The 16,366-nt window shown below is 49.9% G+C and overlaps 1 protein-coding gene across 1 annotated transcript in view; it reads right to left on the bottom strand.

The window, feature by feature from the left end:
* Positions 1-523: 523 nt before the first annotated feature.
* The window catches only part of NPR1 (natriuretic peptide receptor 1), a 19,768-nt gene continuing 3,925 nt past the window's right edge, over positions 524-16,366 (bottom strand). Inside the window, exons 2-22 of the mRNA XM_015813342.1 lie at positions 15,600-15,799; positions 13,840-13,953; positions 13,005-13,140; positions 12,544-12,635; positions 11,768-11,903; positions 11,378-11,462; positions 10,911-11,031; positions 10,461-10,535; positions 10,231-10,308; positions 8,801-8,905; positions 6,288-6,359; positions 5,789-5,948; positions 5,393-5,548; positions 4,837-5,005; positions 4,472-4,618; positions 3,728-3,851; positions 3,467-3,535; positions 2,686-2,860; positions 1,829-1,927; positions 1,214-1,305; positions 524-1,058 (exon numbers count right to left, since the gene is read on the bottom strand). Coding sequence (XP_015668828.1) covers positions 996-1,058; positions 1,214-1,305; positions 1,829-1,927; positions 2,686-2,860; positions 3,467-3,535; positions 3,728-3,851; positions 4,472-4,618; positions 4,837-5,005; positions 5,393-5,548; positions 5,789-5,948; positions 6,288-6,359; positions 8,801-8,905; positions 10,231-10,308; positions 10,461-10,535; positions 10,911-11,031; positions 11,378-11,462; positions 11,768-11,903; positions 12,544-12,635; positions 13,005-13,140; positions 13,840-13,953; positions 15,600-15,799 — 2,468 coding nt within the window. The 3' untranslated portion in view covers positions 524-995. The remainder of the gene's footprint in view (positions 1,059-1,213; positions 1,306-1,828; positions 1,928-2,685; positions 2,861-3,466; positions 3,536-3,727; positions 3,852-4,471; positions 4,619-4,836; positions 5,006-5,392; positions 5,549-5,788; positions 5,949-6,287; positions 6,360-8,800; positions 8,906-10,230; positions 10,309-10,460; positions 10,536-10,910; positions 11,032-11,377; positions 11,463-11,767; positions 11,904-12,543; positions 12,636-13,004; positions 13,141-13,839; positions 13,954-15,599; positions 15,800-16,366) is intronic.

Below are 16,366 nucleotides of genomic sequence, written 5' to 3'. Positions count from 1 at the left end.
CTTTTTTTAAAAAAAAAGAAAAAAGAAAAGCAGGACGCTGGAAATGTGTTTTTAAAAAAGCAAGCGCCATTTTCTCCCTTTTCAAGCTGCAGTTGGGTTTCTGACCTCGCTTTTTTTGGGGGGGAAGGGCACCAATCCTAACGTGATTTGCACACTTTTGTCAGTTGCCGAGTGTCTGAATTTGGCAGTCGTTTAAGTGTGAAAAACGGTCACCGGTCACTTTTTTCACTGCCGATGTAACTCTGAACGGTCACTAAATGAACTCTTGTTAAGTCAAGGACGGCCTGTATATATATATATATATATATACACATTCCCTTCCCTTTCTTGAAATCTACGGGGCACCGTTTTAGCTCCTCCGATTCGACGTTCAAGTTTCGCAAAGCTGCAACTGGGACTTTAGAGCACGTGCAGAGTGCCGCACAGCCACAAAAGCGAAATGAGGAGGGGGCTCCCGAAGCTTAAGACGAGAAAAAGAGTCTCTCCGGGCATCACATCAACCAAAAATAACCGAGGGAGTTGACCTATACGTTCCATTTATTGTAAAATCTGCAGCGCCCAGGAACTCCCAGGGGGAGTGTGCATACTGTCACAAGAGTTGTGTAGGGTCCGGGCCTGCCTTAATTGTGACGTTGACTCGACCACAGAAGTTCCAAACGTCCAACGTTCCCAGAAAAGATGAGGGGGTGGCCCCTATAAATGATGGGCCTCAAGCCAACTTCTCCAGCACTTCCCACCATGCAGGTAGAGAAGAAGGCCGCTTCCTGATCATCTCCTGATCTCCTACACAATCTTTGGACCTGGGGACCAGATTTGCAGGGTGATGCAGAAGCGAAAGGGAAATTGGACAGGGGGGCAAGGATAGTCCTCTGAGGTCCATCCGTGGTGCCCTCAACTCCAAGCCAATAAGTTCTCCAAGGACAGTCCGGGCCCCTCCACTAAGAAGGTGGATCTCCTTGAAGGAAGCAGGAGTGAGCGTCTTCTCCGTTTTCTCCTCACCCTCGGGTGCTGCTGACCCGTTCGCCCGTCAACCAGTACGTCCGGAGTTTCCCCTTGCCCTGTGAGTAGGGAAGAGATGGAGGAAAGAAGGTCTATCAGAGTCCAGGCAGAAGGTCCCTCCAGAGCCATCGGCCACCCAGGGACCGAAGAAACCACGAAAAATGCAGGACCCAGAGGCAGCGAGGACCTTCAACCCAGCAGACGTCGTCCTCACCTTCATCTCTATGTCTCCTCGGAGGTCCAGTTCGAAACACCCAAACTCTTCCAGGATGCCTTTGGTGGCCGCCGACAAATGGATCTTCAACGCTGTAATGACCAGAGAGGTGCATTAGAACAGCTGGACAGAATATCTGGATTAGAAGGAATGGAACTGGAGAAAGGAAGCAGAGATGGAGACTAGTAGGCCATCCCAGCAAGAAGAACTCCTGAAGGACCACTGGATGGAACAATGAAGGAGATGGCCTTCATTGGTTCTTCTCAAGATGTTCTCCCTCCACCTTGCTTCTACCTTGCTTCAACAGGCTCAGCGGAAATTGTCCTCCACCAAGTAGCCTCAAAGTCTTCTCCTAGGTCAGTTATTCCACCATCTCCTTAGCTACCTACAAGCTTCCAGCTGGTGTGGGACACGCCAAACATCTATTCCAAGGGTCTTCAAACTTGGCCCTTTTATGACTTGTGGACTTCAACTCCCAGAATTCCTCAGCCAGGCATGCCTGGCTGAGGAATTCTGGGAGTTGAAGTCCACAAGTCATAAAAGGGCCAAGTTTGAAGACCCCTGATCTATTCCATTCCATTCCCCACCTTCTTCCTCCTTCTCCCTCTTCTTTACCTTCGCCGTTGGATTCCATGCGCGAAGCTGTGTTGACCGTGTCTCCAAAGAGGCAGTAACGAGGCATCTTCAAGCCTACAACTCCTGCGCAGACTGGACCTTGAGGAAGAAAATATGATGGGCCAGGAGGGTCAACGAGATGGCCAACATTTCTAACCACATCCTTTGGCCTGTCTATAAGGACCAGTCTTGAAACCACAATATTCAGATTGAGCCAGGAATTACAGTGGATTTTTTTGTTTCCTCTTATCCTGGCTTGTGAAGGATCTGGCTCTGAAGGTCGGTTTCAGAGATGAACAGAATGAGAACTTGTGAGAACTGAAGTGCTGATTCTAGGCCAGGGGTAGGCAACCTCGGCTCTTTTATGACTCATGGACTTCAACTCCCAGAATTCCTGAGTCAGCATAGCTGACTCAGGAATTCTGGGAGTTGAAGTCCATGAGTCATAAAAGAGCCGAGGTTGCCTATCCCTGTTCTAGGCCATGATTTAGATTTCCGGGGTGCCATCAAACCCTGATTTGTGGCTATTTCCCGTTTTCTCCTCCCTTCCCTGAGAATCCTAGAATGTCTGTTGGAGAACTACCATTCAAAGTCACAACCCCAAGGCCTCCTTTGTCAATGCGGGAGAAATCACAACATGCAAATCATAGTTTAAGAGTCATTTCACAGTCAACCTTCACGGTCTGTCAAAGCTCATCAACATTTAGACCCTGCAAGAAACTGGGTGAACATCTCGACTGCGTACGTCAGATCTACTGACTTCTGAAGCACCATAATTGCATGATCTAACTTCTGGTCTCTTGCACACTAACCCCTGTGTTTGTGATAAACACACACACACACAAACGGCTCCTCACCACTATGGATCCCAATCCGCAACTTGAGTTGCTGTTCAGGCCGATGGTGAATTTTGAAGTTGCGAACGGCTTCCAGGAGTGCCAGGGACATGCGGGAAATCTCGCGGGCGTGGAGTCGGCCGTTGCGGACCGGCAAACCGGACACCACCATGTAAGCGTCCCCGATGGTCTCCACCTGGAGAAGGAAAAGAGCAACGGTGCTCAACCTTGGTGGCTTTAAGGTGTGTGGACTTCAACTCCCAGAATTCCAGAGCTGGCTGGGGAATTCTGGGATAGATGGATAGATAGATACAGGGCTTTTTTTCTCATAGAACGCCCAGAACGGAGTTCCGGCACCTTTTTTGGATGGAACCTTGTAGGGTAGGCAAGGCGGGTTGTATGACGTGTGTGAGTTCCGGCACCTTTTTTTTTTTTTTTAGAAAAAAAGCACTGGATAGATAGATAGATATAGATAGATAGATAGATAGATAGATAGATAGATAGATAGATAGATAGATAGATAGATAGATAGATAGATAGATAGATAGATGATAGATAGATAGATGATAGACAGACAGACAGACAGACAGACAGACAGATGATATAGACAGACAACAGAGATAGATGATAGATTGAGAAGAAGGAAGGAAGGAAGGAAGGAAGGAAGGAAGGAAGGAAGGAAGGAAGGAAGGAAGGAAACAGATAATAGACATACAGGGTGAATGAATGGAGATTGTGACTGGTAGATGAGAGGGAGAGAGAGAGGGAGTGAGTGAGAGAAGGGTACCAAGACCCTGCTCACCTTGTAGACATCAAAGTTATCAATGATGGCATCAAAGCAGGTGTATAAGTCATTCAGCAAGGCCACCACCTGGGAAAATAAAAAGGGGGGGAAACAAGGGCAATGCGAGGGTCTTTTCAATGAGGCCACGCTGTTATCTTCCCAAAGGATGAAACCAGAGGCAGCCAAGATTTGCGGGATCGTTTCCAGTCCACTTGAGGCCAGACGAGACTTGACCAGCTCCTCTAAGTCCTCCCTGCCACCACCAACCATCCCACTTACCTGCATGGGGGTGCTCTCTGCCGACAAGGCGGTGAACCCCACAATATCGCTGAAGTAGATGGTGACGCTGTCAAAGGCCTCCGCCTGGACCGTCTCCCCCCGTTTCAGCTGCTCGGCCACCGAGCTGGACAGGAAGGACACAACGTCATGGCCACAAATCAATTCGGGCAGGGGCCAGTATGAAATCAAATGGGTGCAACATCCTGGCTTGGCCAGAGCTGACCGAGGTCTGGCCTCTGAGGACAGGTTTTGGGGAGGGTGGACCGGATGTTGCCCCCCTTCCAAACCACCCTGTCTCCCCCATCTTGGCATTACTGGGCCTCCTTATTCCTCCCATCCCATTCCGAAGGTTGTAGTTTTTCACGGTTGGACGTGAGAAATGAAGAAAGTGCAGAGAGAGAGGATCCCTCCCTCAATAGATGGCCGGCATATACATTTCATAAACCAATAAATAAATAAATCTCTTTCTTGGGCGAATCAAAGTTGGCAGGCCGAAAAGAAAAGAGGCTAGGGGCCTCTTCCCATTTTAACTCTCACCCTGCGCAAAGGAGTCTCATCGCACCCACATCGAACTGAAAGTTGGTCAAGGTAAAAATTTGTCTCGGTCAGAGATGTCTCTAAGAAGTGCGAATCAAAGCCCCGGGGCTATAGCCCCAACCTCTGGAATGCAAAGATAGACCATTCCTGTCCAGGAAGGCTCTATTAGGCAGCAACCGCTAAGATCGCGAGGAGAAGTGGACTTACTGGGGTAAAATCTGGTATAACAGGGCTTCAGCTTTGCGCTTCTCCTCCAGGTAGGCCTGTGTCCGTTCCTCCACCAGTTCCTCCAAGTTGTTGGCATACTGCTCCATCCGTGACAGCAGTGTATCCAAAAGGTTACAGCTGTTTTCCCTGCCATCAAAATTCAGAGGCCGAAGCCGTCAAATCTGCTTCCCGGCCAGAGACAAACCAAGTTTCTAGTCCTATCTGTGTCCCAGGTCTGGAAGTTGGGCCAACTCCACTTCTCGCCTCATCTTTTCAGCAAATCTCCTCAAATCACCTCTTGATCCTCAAAGCCTGCCGGGAAATCCACCCCATCCTATCCTCGCTTCCCCCACCCCACGCTCTACCTGTTGAACCTCCGCAGCATGCCTTTGATGTGTTGAAAATCCGGGCGCTCCTGGGGGTCCTCAGCCCAGCATCTCTGCATGAGATGGACCACCTCCTCCAGATTGGAGGGCAGATTCGTCGAGGGGCGAAAGGGGGGCTGTTCCCCGTTCGTGACGCGCTCAATAATCTCTGGAAAGGGCCAAAAAAATGTGGGGAGAAGTGAGGAGATTAAGAGATGCCTGGGAGTAAAAAAAAAAAAGATGTAGGAACCTCACCCAAACTTTTAAAAAATTGCACAGGTTTTGCACACTCCCAGGAGTTCCAAAGCAGATGTTACTTCCCGTGAGAAATGAGGACAGATTACGTGGACAGATTTTAAATTCCCCACAAGAAACGAGGACAGATTACGTGGACAGATTTCAGATTCCCCGCAAGAAACGAGGAGAGATTTCAGATTTCCCGCGAGAAACGAGATTTTGTTTTTCCCGCGAGAAACGAGGACAGATTACGTTAATGTGATCAAAATCGTACAATTTCATCCAAGGAAATTGGGATTTTTTTCCATTCCCTTCTCACCTTTAGGACTCAGATCCACCCCTTCCACGTAGAAGACGCTGTTGCGGAGGGCGATTTCTTGCAAAATGATACCAAAACTGTAGACATCCCCTTTCTGAGTTCCCGGACAGGCGGGGGTGTCCAACCTCAAGAGCTCAGGGGCCGTCCAGAGTTTCTCTAAAAAAACAGGGAACTGGAGTCAGACGGGGCTAAAGACGCTTCGATCCAGCAGGCCAGGAGAAGGATCCTGTGTAGGTGGTCCTCGACGTACGAGCACTCGCTTAGCGACTGTTGAAGTCACAACAAAAAGCGACTTACGGCCGGCTTTCCATGTACAACTGTTGTACGTGGGGACAAAATCTGTGCCCTTGGCAACTCTCGTTTTCCCCCCCTGCGCTCTCCGAGAGGACAACTCACTGGCAAAGAGGGCGTGCGAGTCGTCGGTCTCGGGCACCTGGCGGAAGCTCTCCAGCCCATAATCGGTGATCTTCAGCACGAAACGGCTGTCCACCACGCAGTTGGACGATTTCAGGTTGCCATGATAGGCAATCACACTGTGGTGCAGGAAAAGCATCCCCTTGAGGCCGAGAGAAGACGGGCGGGTGCAAGAGAGGAGAGGAGAGAACATCAGGGGAACTCCCCGCTCCATGATCCTGGGCCAAATCTCCAGGCCCACCACGAATCCTAGTCCACTCCCCCCCCCACCACTGCAGTTGTGTTCTTGATGGCAAAGCAAGGTTTGAGGGGTCTTTGGTGCTCTCTGAGCTTTCTTGCTTTCTTGCAGGCGTTTCGTGACCCAACTAGGTAACCTCATCAGTGCTAGTGGAGTTTGGGGCAAATGTTCTTCTAGCACTGATCGGATTACCTAGTTGGGTCATGAAACGTCTGCAAGAAAGCAAGCAAGCAATTTGGTTACCTTGATGATGTCACTGGTGAGCGAATAGCGGAACATCCAATCCAAGGTGATGTTGTCGTTCTCCAGGATATCCTAAACGGACGGGGAGAGGAACATGGGCTTACAAGTCATTTCAAAGCGGTTCTCTGCTTCCTTTCGCCCCACTACGAGGCAGTCCTCAGGTTACGACTGTTCTTTAATGACCACTTTGAAGTCACAGCAGCGCTCTGGGGTGGAAAAACATTACTTGGCTTGTATCTTTTGCAAGAAAGAGCGGAAATCCCTTCTTTAAATAGTCTGTCTTCCACAGCTGGTCCTCAGCTTGCGACGGTTTCATTTAGTGACCGTTCAAAGTCACAACGGCACTGAAACGAAGGGACTTATGACCGTTTTTTCACACTTATGGCCTTTGCAACATCATTGTAATGCTGATTAAAATTCAGGCACTCGGCAACTGACTCGTATTTATGACGGTCGCGGCGTCCCCCTGGGGTCACGTGATCCCCTTTTGCGGCCTTCTGACAAGCAAAGCCAAGGGGGGGGGAAGCCGGATTCACTTAACGACAGAGGGACTGACTTATGAACTGCAGTGATTCAATTAACAGCCGCGGCAAGCCAAGTCGTAAAAGGGGACAAAACTCACTTTAACAAATGTCTCCATAAATTTTGGGTTCAACTGTATTTCCTGTATTTCTATTAGAAACAGGAAATATTATATTTAATTTTTTTTCTTTTTTCTATTCCTTCTCTTTCTTCTTTAGCGCTTCGCATTGCTTTTCCTCCTCTTTTATCTCTGATTTTAGTCTCTATTCCCTTTTGGATATGATGCAATTCTTCCATTAAATCTCTCTCTCTCTCTCTCTCTCTCTCTCTCTCTCTCTCTCTCTCTATAGATAGATAGATAGATAGATAGATAGATAGGTAGGTAGGTAGGTAGATAGATAGATAGATAGATAGATAGATAGATAGATAGATAGATAGATAGATAGATAGATAGATAGATAGATAGATAGATAGATAGATAGATAGATAGATAGATAGATGAGAGAGAGAGAGAAAGAGAGAACTCTAGATAGATAGATAGATAGATAGATAGATAGATAGATAGATAGATAGATAGATAGATGAGAGAGAGAGAGAGAGAGAGAAAGAGAGAACTAGAGAGAGAGAGAGAGAGATAATATATATATATTATGATCCTTCCAGCTTCTCTATTTGGGCCTGGAAAAAGACAAAAAAAAATCCAATATTCTCTTTGCTCTCCTATCCATTCTTTACCCACCCGGTTAGTTGCGTCCTTTATCAGTTTTTCCTTTTTTTTTTCTTTTTTTCTTCCCCGCCTTTCTTTTGCAAAAATTTATCTGCAGCAACCAGCCGGAAACCTTGGCATGTAGAAATCGCTGTTCTTTTGACACACAAACAGACTCATCCCCCGTGTCATAAATCACCTCTCTGGAATTAGCTGCCCGCTCCAGGCAGTTTCTCCGAGTCCTCTTTTAATTAAAAATGCTTGCTTGCCCACCCTCCATCCGTCCCTCCGTCCGTCCGCCCGCCCGCCCTCTCCTTGGCCCCGTGCCCAACCGGACCAGAGAAGGCAGGCTGCCCTCCTTCCTCGGCAGAGGAACCCTAAACCAGCTTTGCTAATCGAGAAACGAAGATGGTTTGTCTGGAGGCTAAAACGTAGGAAAAAGGTGGCTGGAATCGGGCGTGTCTGGTTTGATGAAAAGAAGGACTGGGGGGACACGGTGGCAGTCTTCCAATATTTGAGGGGCTGCCCCAAAGAAGAGGGGAGGGGTCATTCTCCAAAGCCCCTGAAGGCAGGACAAGAAGCAAAGGATGGGAACTAATCAAGGAGAGAAGCAACCTGGAATTAAGGAGAAACTTCCCGACAGGGAGGACAATTGATCAGTGGAGCAGAAGTTGCCATCAGAATTTGTGGATGCTCCGTCGCTGGAGGTTTTCCAGAAGAGATTGGACAACCACTTGTCTGAAATGGTCTAGGTCCCCCTCCTCCTCCAGGGGGTTGGACTAGAAGACTCCAAGGTTCTGTTATTCTATCCTTCCTTCCTTCCTTCCTTCCTTCCTTCCTTCCTTCCTTCCTTCCTTCCTTCCTTCCTTCCTTCCTTCCTTCCTTCCTTCCTTCCTTCCTTCCTCACCACTGGAGGCTTTCAAGAAGAGACTGGACAGCCATTGGTCTGAAAGGGTAGAGGGTCTCCTAGCCTGAGCAGGGGGTTGGACTAGAAGACCTCCAAGGTCCCTTCCAGCTCTGCCGTTTCTTTTCAGCCGGAGATAAACAGCCCTTCCAAAAACTGCTAGTGTCTAGGGTTTTATTAACGCCTCTTGACCCTTCGTCTACCTCTTCCTGGAATGAAAATAATTTTTAAAAAGGGCGGACAAGGAGGAGGAGGAGGAAGAGAAAAATGCCAGAAGATTTGGCCTCCAGCCCTTCTCCGACACACACGCCTCCCCCCCAGCCCTTTTCCTGTTCTCTCTCTCTCTCTCTCTCTCTCTCTCTTTTGCACACCCCTAGGTACCTGCAGGCTTCCACGGGTGCAATACTCCGTCAGAACGCAGATATTTGGGGGATCAATGCAGGCGCCGATGAAACGGGTCAAGTGCTTATTCTGGACGTCTCTCATCTGGAGAGGGAAAAAAAAACTCCCTTAGTCTCGCTGGTGTACATACACCCACACACCCACACTCTGTCACGCTTGCAAATCCCACTCTGGGGTATTGTGGGCCCAGTAGAAAATTTAGTTTGCACCTCACCTGGGCGAAACCCAGGTTTGCGCGTCCCCCGGTGGAAACCTACTTCTGAAACCCAGATTTGCACGTCACCTGGAGGAAACCCAGTTTACAAACAGGGCTGTGCACGTCGCCTGGAGGAAACTGAGCCACCTGCTTTGTGCCCAAAGAGGCTTCCTCAAGAGAGGGCGGGCAAAGCTCTGGCATGCTGGCTTGTTCGTGGCGGCCTGAAAACACTGAGGCTGGCTCTGGAGGGGGTTTTGCGGTAGGATTGCGGGAACTGGTGGACCACGTCCCGTCCATCTTCGCTACCGATGGGCAGAAAAGCTCTGGATGCTGGCTGGCCAGGTGGCGGCCTTGGCACCATCCTCTGGACGGCCACCCGCCTGACCGGGGAAGGGCTGGACTCCGTCTCCGTCACGTCACGGGTGGGCCCTGGGTCGCCCCCAAGCCAGCCGGTGCCTGACTCCACTTCCCCTTCCGCCGGGCTGCTAATCCCCAGCCATTGTGTCTGCCCAGCGCCCAGCCAAGGTCTCATCCTGGCTTATCTCCTTCCTTGCGGAGGGCTGGCTGGGCTCCGTGGCTTTCCCAGCAGAGATGCTCCGTGGCTCATTAAGCGGGGAGCAGATGGCTATCGGCCTCCTGCTTCCTCGCTAATGAGTCAGGCGCTCTGGTGCAGGGGGCAAGTCCCGGTGCCAGCCCCCTCCTCGCCCCCCCCCTTCTCTCTCCTTCTTGCTAATGAGCCAGTTGAGGCTGCCCAGCCGCCTCCTGTAGGATCCCTGGGAAGGGGAGGAGAAGGGGAAGAAAGAAAGAAAGAAAGAAAGAAAGAAAGAAAGAAAGAAAGAAAGAAAGAAAGAAAGAAAGAAAGAAAGAGAGAGGGGGGGAGGGAGGGAGGGAGGGAGGAAGGGAGGAAGGAAGGAAAGAAAGAAAGAAAGAAAGAAAGAAAGAAAGAGGGAGGGAGGGAGGGAGGGAAAAGGAAGAAGGAGGGGGAGAAGGAAAGAAAGAATGGGAAGAAAGGAGGAAGAGAGGAAGGGAGGAAAAATAAAAAGGGGAAGGGAAGGGAGAAAAGAAGGAAGGTAGAGATAGAGGGAGATGATAGAAGATAGAGAGAGATATATAGATACATGATAGATACAGATTGATAGATAAGAGAGAGAGAGATAAGAGAGAGATGATAGACAGACAGACAGAGCAAAGAGGAGGAATAAAATCTAATTACGTGTTTCAGCTCAAACAAAACATCCCGCGTCAGGTCGATGCGCTTCTGATTCATGTGCTTCACAGCCACCAGGTTCCCCTGGAAAAAAAGAGGATGGTGACCCAGTGTTGGGGAAAAGAAGAGACCCCCCCAAAGACCCCCAATGTTGGGGTGACCTTGCCCAAAGACCCCTGCCCTCAATCCCAGGGCCTTCCCCTTTTCCGACCGCAACGATCTGAGACGAAGCTTACTTTATAATAAGCTGTCTTGGCATAAACCTGGAATTGTCCTTCCGTGGTCAGCAAAGATCCGTAATTTGAGCCTCGCTAAAAAAAATAAATAAAGAGGTGGGAAACAGGGGAGGACACCCCTTTTTTGCAGGAGAACCCCCCCCTCCAAAGTGATCAAGGTTTTACTTCTTTCCAAGCTCTTGAAAAGAGATCCCAGCCTTGGGACGTTTGGGTTTGGGTCTGTGGGCTTTGACAACATCCCAAACCTGTTTTGCACCCTACAAGGGTCCTACAGGCCTACCTCTAAGGGGTGGTGTATGCATTGCACCAAGGGGATGTGTATAAAGGGCTATGCAAGCAGGGAGAGGACCTAGTGCAGAGTCCAAAAGCACCTTTTTTTAAAAAAAAAAAATTGAAACGCACAAAGAAGAGGCAGTCCGATCGGGAGACCAACAAAGGCGGGGTACGCACCAGCGAGAGTGTGACTTTGCTGCCCGTGCTGCGTAGATTTTTCTCCAGGTTGCTCGACTGCACGTCCTCCCAGCTGACACGCCAAAATTCGGAAGCCAGCTCCTTCTCCAGCTTCATTTTCCTAACCACATGGGAAAACACACCAAGGCAGAAAAGTATGGTTGGCCCGTCCCTCAATTTTCTTCCTTTTTTTAATTTTGCAAATAGGTCATTCCCACCACACCAGTTCAGATGGTTGAAAGATCCAGAGTCTCACAATTTCCCCCACCGCGACCCACCCCATCTCATAAAATCTTCCAGTTAATTAGCAGCTCAGAATCGACTTTGCTTTAAACAGAATTGCTCAGAATTGGCTTTGCATAAACGATCAACCAGTCATGAATATCCCGCCTGAAAATCAAGTGGATCCCAGACCCGAAGCAGAAAACTCGGTTTTCCATTGGGCGGGATCAATCCTGCCCACTCACCGGTACGCAAAGAAGGCCGTGACGATGATGCCAAACAGAAGCAAAGTCATCACAAGCGACAAGATCTCCAGCAAGGAAAACGAGGCTGGGTGGGAGAAGGAAAAATAAAAAATAAAAAGAGAGGACGGAGAGTCTTGTGAAACTGATCCCAATTTGGTGGCTTCCATTATCCAAATTTAAACCCCTTGAAAAACAAACCCCAATTCCTCCAAGCCGGCTCAGTCAAGGTGGTTTAAATCCCGGAATAAATACATCTATATTTGATGTCTCTTGGCCCCCCCCCTCCTTCCCTGTGGCATATCAGTCCACAATTCAAGTGGAAGGGAGTTCCATAGTCTCTAGTGGCTTCAGATCAACCCCGTTTCTTTCCATGTCACCCCAAAGCTGCACCTTTCTGACAAAGTGGGTTGTTATTCTCAAAACCGCAAAAGGGAACATCTCTCGGGATGGCGTCACCCGGCCAGTGGATCCTTTTTCCCGGGACCATTTCGATCTTCTTGGTGGTCCCGTTGTAATTGGCCACGATCTGCGGAGAGAGAAAGGCCAGGGGGGAAATAAGACGAATTTCCTTTGATTTGGGGCTGGGCAATGTCAACCTTAACTCGGTCTTTCTCTACCTTGGCAACTTTAAGAGGGGTGGACTTCAACTCCCAGAATTCCCCAGCCAACCATCTGACTGGGGGATTCTGGGAATTGAAGTCCACCCGTCTCAGAGCAAGCTGGCTGGGGAATTCTGGGAGTTGAAGTCTATCTGTCTTAAAGCAAACTGGGGGATTCTGGGTGTTAAAGTCCATCCCTCTTAAAGTTGCCAAGGATGAGAAACACTGCCGTAACCCAACAGGGAGTTAATCTTTGGAACTCACTGCCACCAGGACCATTTAAAAGGGATCAAGTGGACGGAGGAGCCAATCGGAGAGACAATTCCTGCAACGGCTGAGCAAAGCCTCCACGTACAGAGGCAGGCTACCTTAGCGTCGGACTACAAACTCAGCAAGTTAGTGAAAAGGCGCCCGGTGGATCTGTCGGTCTCCCTAGAGAAGATTCTTCTACAACAGCGTAGAAAAATTTATTTTGATAGGATCCAAATCGCCATCACATCCCAGCGGGTCTGTGGAACTCCAAGCCACGGTTTGTTTTTGTTTCCCACCCCCCGTCATTCCACTAACCTCAAACTCTCCCCTGACCGGATCCAGGTCCCAGAGCGTGTGATCCATTTCCCGGTCCCCGTTCTGATCAATCCGCAGGGCCCCCGTGATTCCTGCAGGGCGGAAGATTTTTTTAAAAAAATGATAAAATAAAATAACCCCAAATTGTTAGACTTTTTCCCCTAACAAGGAGACCCCAGGAAGGGGTCTGCGGCCTCCAATAAACATTTTTAAACCTCTCCAATTTTAGGCTGTCGATACCGATCGATGGAAGAATATCAAGGGGTCCAAAATGCTCTAGGACTTGGCCCCATCAGTCGAGGGCGAGACTGGATGACCTTTTAAGATCCCTTCTGGCCGATTCGACCTAATCCGGGTTCCTCTGAAGGGTCTATACCCCCACGGACGGCCCCCTCCTCAGCGGAAATCCCACCCACCCCCAGCTTTATAAAAATATATCCAGAGCCTGCAGGGAAACTGACCGTAGAAAGTCCGGTTACGCATCTGGAGCGTGATGGCCGTGCTGTTGGCCAGAGAACCGCCTCGGGCCAACGTCTCGTTTACCGCCTGGGCGTAGAGCATCACCCCGTCATGAAAAGCCCCCGCGATGAAATTTTCCTGGAGAATTTAGAGAGGGTCGGGATGCAAGGGGTGGGCAAGGAAGGCTGGGAAAGTGGGGGATCGGGCCCACTGCATCGAGGGCCAGGTGGGGGGGTGGCACCATTCGATCCCAAGACCCGGATTGCCCCAAATCCACTCACGGGGTGCCTCAATGGCTTCTAAATTGCCGCTCTCCCGTTTAGAATATTTGGAATTTTAGAATAGAATAGAGCTGCTGGAAGGGGCCTCAGAGGTCTTCTAGTCCAGCCCCCCCTATACCATTTCAGGCACGGGACTGTCTAGTCTCCTCTTCAAAACCGCCAGCGACGGAGCGCCCGCAGTTGTGCAAGGAGGTCGCAACGCACACACCTTGCCCGCTTACGAACCTTGCTGGATTCCCTCTCTGCACTCAGCTCCAAAGGGATGACTCGCTGGGTGGTGTCATTTCCACGTCGGATACGTGGCAGAGCAAAAGGGAAGCCGGGATCTACAAGCCAGCATCGTTTCTCCCGCCCAGGGTGGCTAAGCCGGCCTGGAGGCTCAGACCAGGTGGGACCCAGGCTGGAAATCAAGCCTGGCGTTGGGTTCCGAGTGCGAGGAGTGCCACTTTTCAGCCCCGAATATGAGCAAAATGTGGGGTGGTTTTTCCCCCGCTGCTCTTACAGCAGGGGGCTGGACTAGAAGACCTCTAAGGCCCCTTCCAAGTCTCCTCCTTACCAGCCCGTCTTGCAGGGTGAAGTTAAACTGCTCCTGGGAGGTGCGCTTCATGTACTGGAGAAAGAGGCCGTATTCCGGATTTTGGGGTTCGGCGTAAGTGATCAGCATGACAGCCTGGGGGTGGGGGTGGGGGGGTCAAGAGGGAGGCAGGACAAAATGACTTAACCCCAATATTCGGGGCGGGGGGGAGATTATCTAGCATCATTAACTCGAGCCCACCAGCCTGTTTTCAAGACACTTCCAGGAGATGGACTACAACTCCCATCCTCCCTTCCCCGACGGCCACCAGGAGTTTTTCGACCCTCCCCCCTCTGCAAACCTTCGGGACAAGTGCCCGACTTTGATTTATGTCATTCAGCAGCTTACTTCCCCCCCCAAAGTTCCCCCCCCACCGTTCCAAGGGGTCAGATAGACTTCCCTGACCCACGGAGGCTCCGCCGAGCTTGTTTCTCAGAGCAGATCGTCCGCAGAATTGTGGAAAGTAGGGACACTAAGAGATCATCTGATCCAACCTCCCGTCTGGGCCGGAAACCTCCCCTTGCAGGTAGTCCCAGTTCCTTTAGCGGCCGAGAGGCAAGCTCTTCGTTTAGCGACCGATGGCCGAGAAAAATAATCCAAATTTAAGACTTTTGTCCCTGGTGGGGTCGCCAACTGGTCTCATTTCCTTTGGTTTCCCCCCCCTCTCCCATAAATGCCTCTTGCTGGGCCTTCGTTAATTGCTCGCAACTTAGCCTGATATACTGCCCCTGAGTCTGGAGGTTCTACTGAACGAAGAAGGGGAAAAACACGGCCGCGGATCAGCCTTTCTCTAGAAACGGTCTGGTGCCTTTTAAAAACTCTTTTTTCAGCTCCTAAACCTGCCTCCTTCTACCCCAAAATGATCCCCCTTTTAAGTTTAAAAAAGCAACTTTCAGCTCTCGGGGGGGGGGGGTGTTATTAATAGGGCAACTTGTCGGCTTCAGAATCCGGCCCATTTATCTGACTTCCTTCCTCTCTTTCAGGCCAGGCTGGAGGAGAGAAAGGCAGGCCGGGCTGGCTGGCGGTAGGCAAGCCCCTTCCGGTCACTCTCCAACCCCTCGTTCCCGGCCTGCCTCTCCCCCCCCCCCCCCCAAAAATGAGAATCCGAATTCAAGGCTGGAGTGTTTCTATCCTACCCTGTGCCAAAAGGAGTCGGGATTCCCTTCTCCCTGACATACGTGTTTATAGTCCTGACCAGTATTCCTCTATCTATCTATCTATCTATCTATCTATCTATCTATCTATCTATCTATCTATCTATCTATCTATCTATCTATCTATCATCCATCCATATCTATCTATCTATCTATCTATCTATCTATCTATCTATCTATCTATCTGTCTATCTACCTATCTATTCCTCCCTCCTCTATATATCTGTCTATCTGTCTGTCTGTCTCTCTCTCATCTCTCCCTCCATCCATCCTCTATATATCTATCTGTCTGTCTACCTGTATCTACCTGTATCTACCTGTATCTATCTATCTATCTATCTATCTATCTATCTATCTATCTATCTATCTATCTATCTATCTATCTATCTATCTATCTATCTATCTATCTATCTATCTATCTAATCTATCCACCCACCCACCCACCCACCCACCCATCTTTATATAAAAACTGAATTCTTGGCGCCAAACGTACGACTAAAGCAGGACCAGATGGTTCCTCTCCCACCGCCTTCAGACCTGCCTTTTTGACCCAGGGTGGGACAACGAAGGTTGGCGCCCCTCACTCACCTTATAAGCCTCCCGGGCCGCCCCATCGTCCCCGTCCCCGCGTCGCCAAGGGAGCGTCCGGTCGGGGAATTTGGAGCTGCGGAGGGTTGAGCCGAAGAGGTCGATGTAGAAGAAGGCGTAATCGCCGGTGGTGAGCCCTTCGCGGTGCGCCTGGAGCATCAGCGCACGGAAGATGTTGGCGGCACAGCAGACGTACACAACTGGAGAGGAAGCAGCACAACGACTCACAAACTGGCCCAAGGGGACGGGGTGGGAGAGCCAAACGGGCCAGAGGGGGGGAGTGGTCTTTGAAATCTGTGTTTCATTTCCGACGATGCTTTTTTCCCCAATCGTGTGGTGATCGGACAACAAAGCCCATCATCCCCAGCCCTCCTGATACATCATGAAAGAGTTGGGAAGTTTGGATCCGATCCGGTTTCAGGCCTCTCTGCCAGGTGGGCAATCTTTGGCCCTTGGTCTGTCTGCCGCAAAAAAAAGGGGGGGTTGGGAGGGGGAGCTGGTTTCTGAGCCTGTGTTGGACCCCCCCCCCCTTGAGAAATTTAAAAATTCTAAATTTAAAATGTTAAATCTGGGTATGGAACGCCTTTTCTTTTTTCTGTGTGTAAAAATAATGGCAATTGGACACTTTCTGGAGGGTGTTTCTCAACCTTGAGGGACTTTCAAACGGGTGGACTTTTCCTTCCTTCCTTCCTTCCTTCCTTCCATCCATCATCTTCCTTCCTTCCTTCTGTCTATCATCTTCCTTCTATCATCTCCCTTCCTTCTAT

The sequence above is a fragment of the Protobothrops mucrosquamatus genome, unplaced genomic scaffold (genome assembly GCF_001527695.2).
Source record: "Protobothrops mucrosquamatus isolate PMUCROS unplaced genomic scaffold, P.Mucros_1.0 scaffold154, whole genome shotgun sequence".
Lineage (NCBI taxonomy): Eukaryota > Metazoa > Chordata > Lepidosauria > Squamata > Viperidae > Protobothrops > Protobothrops mucrosquamatus.
This window is presented reverse-complemented; position numbering and strand designations above follow the sequence as displayed.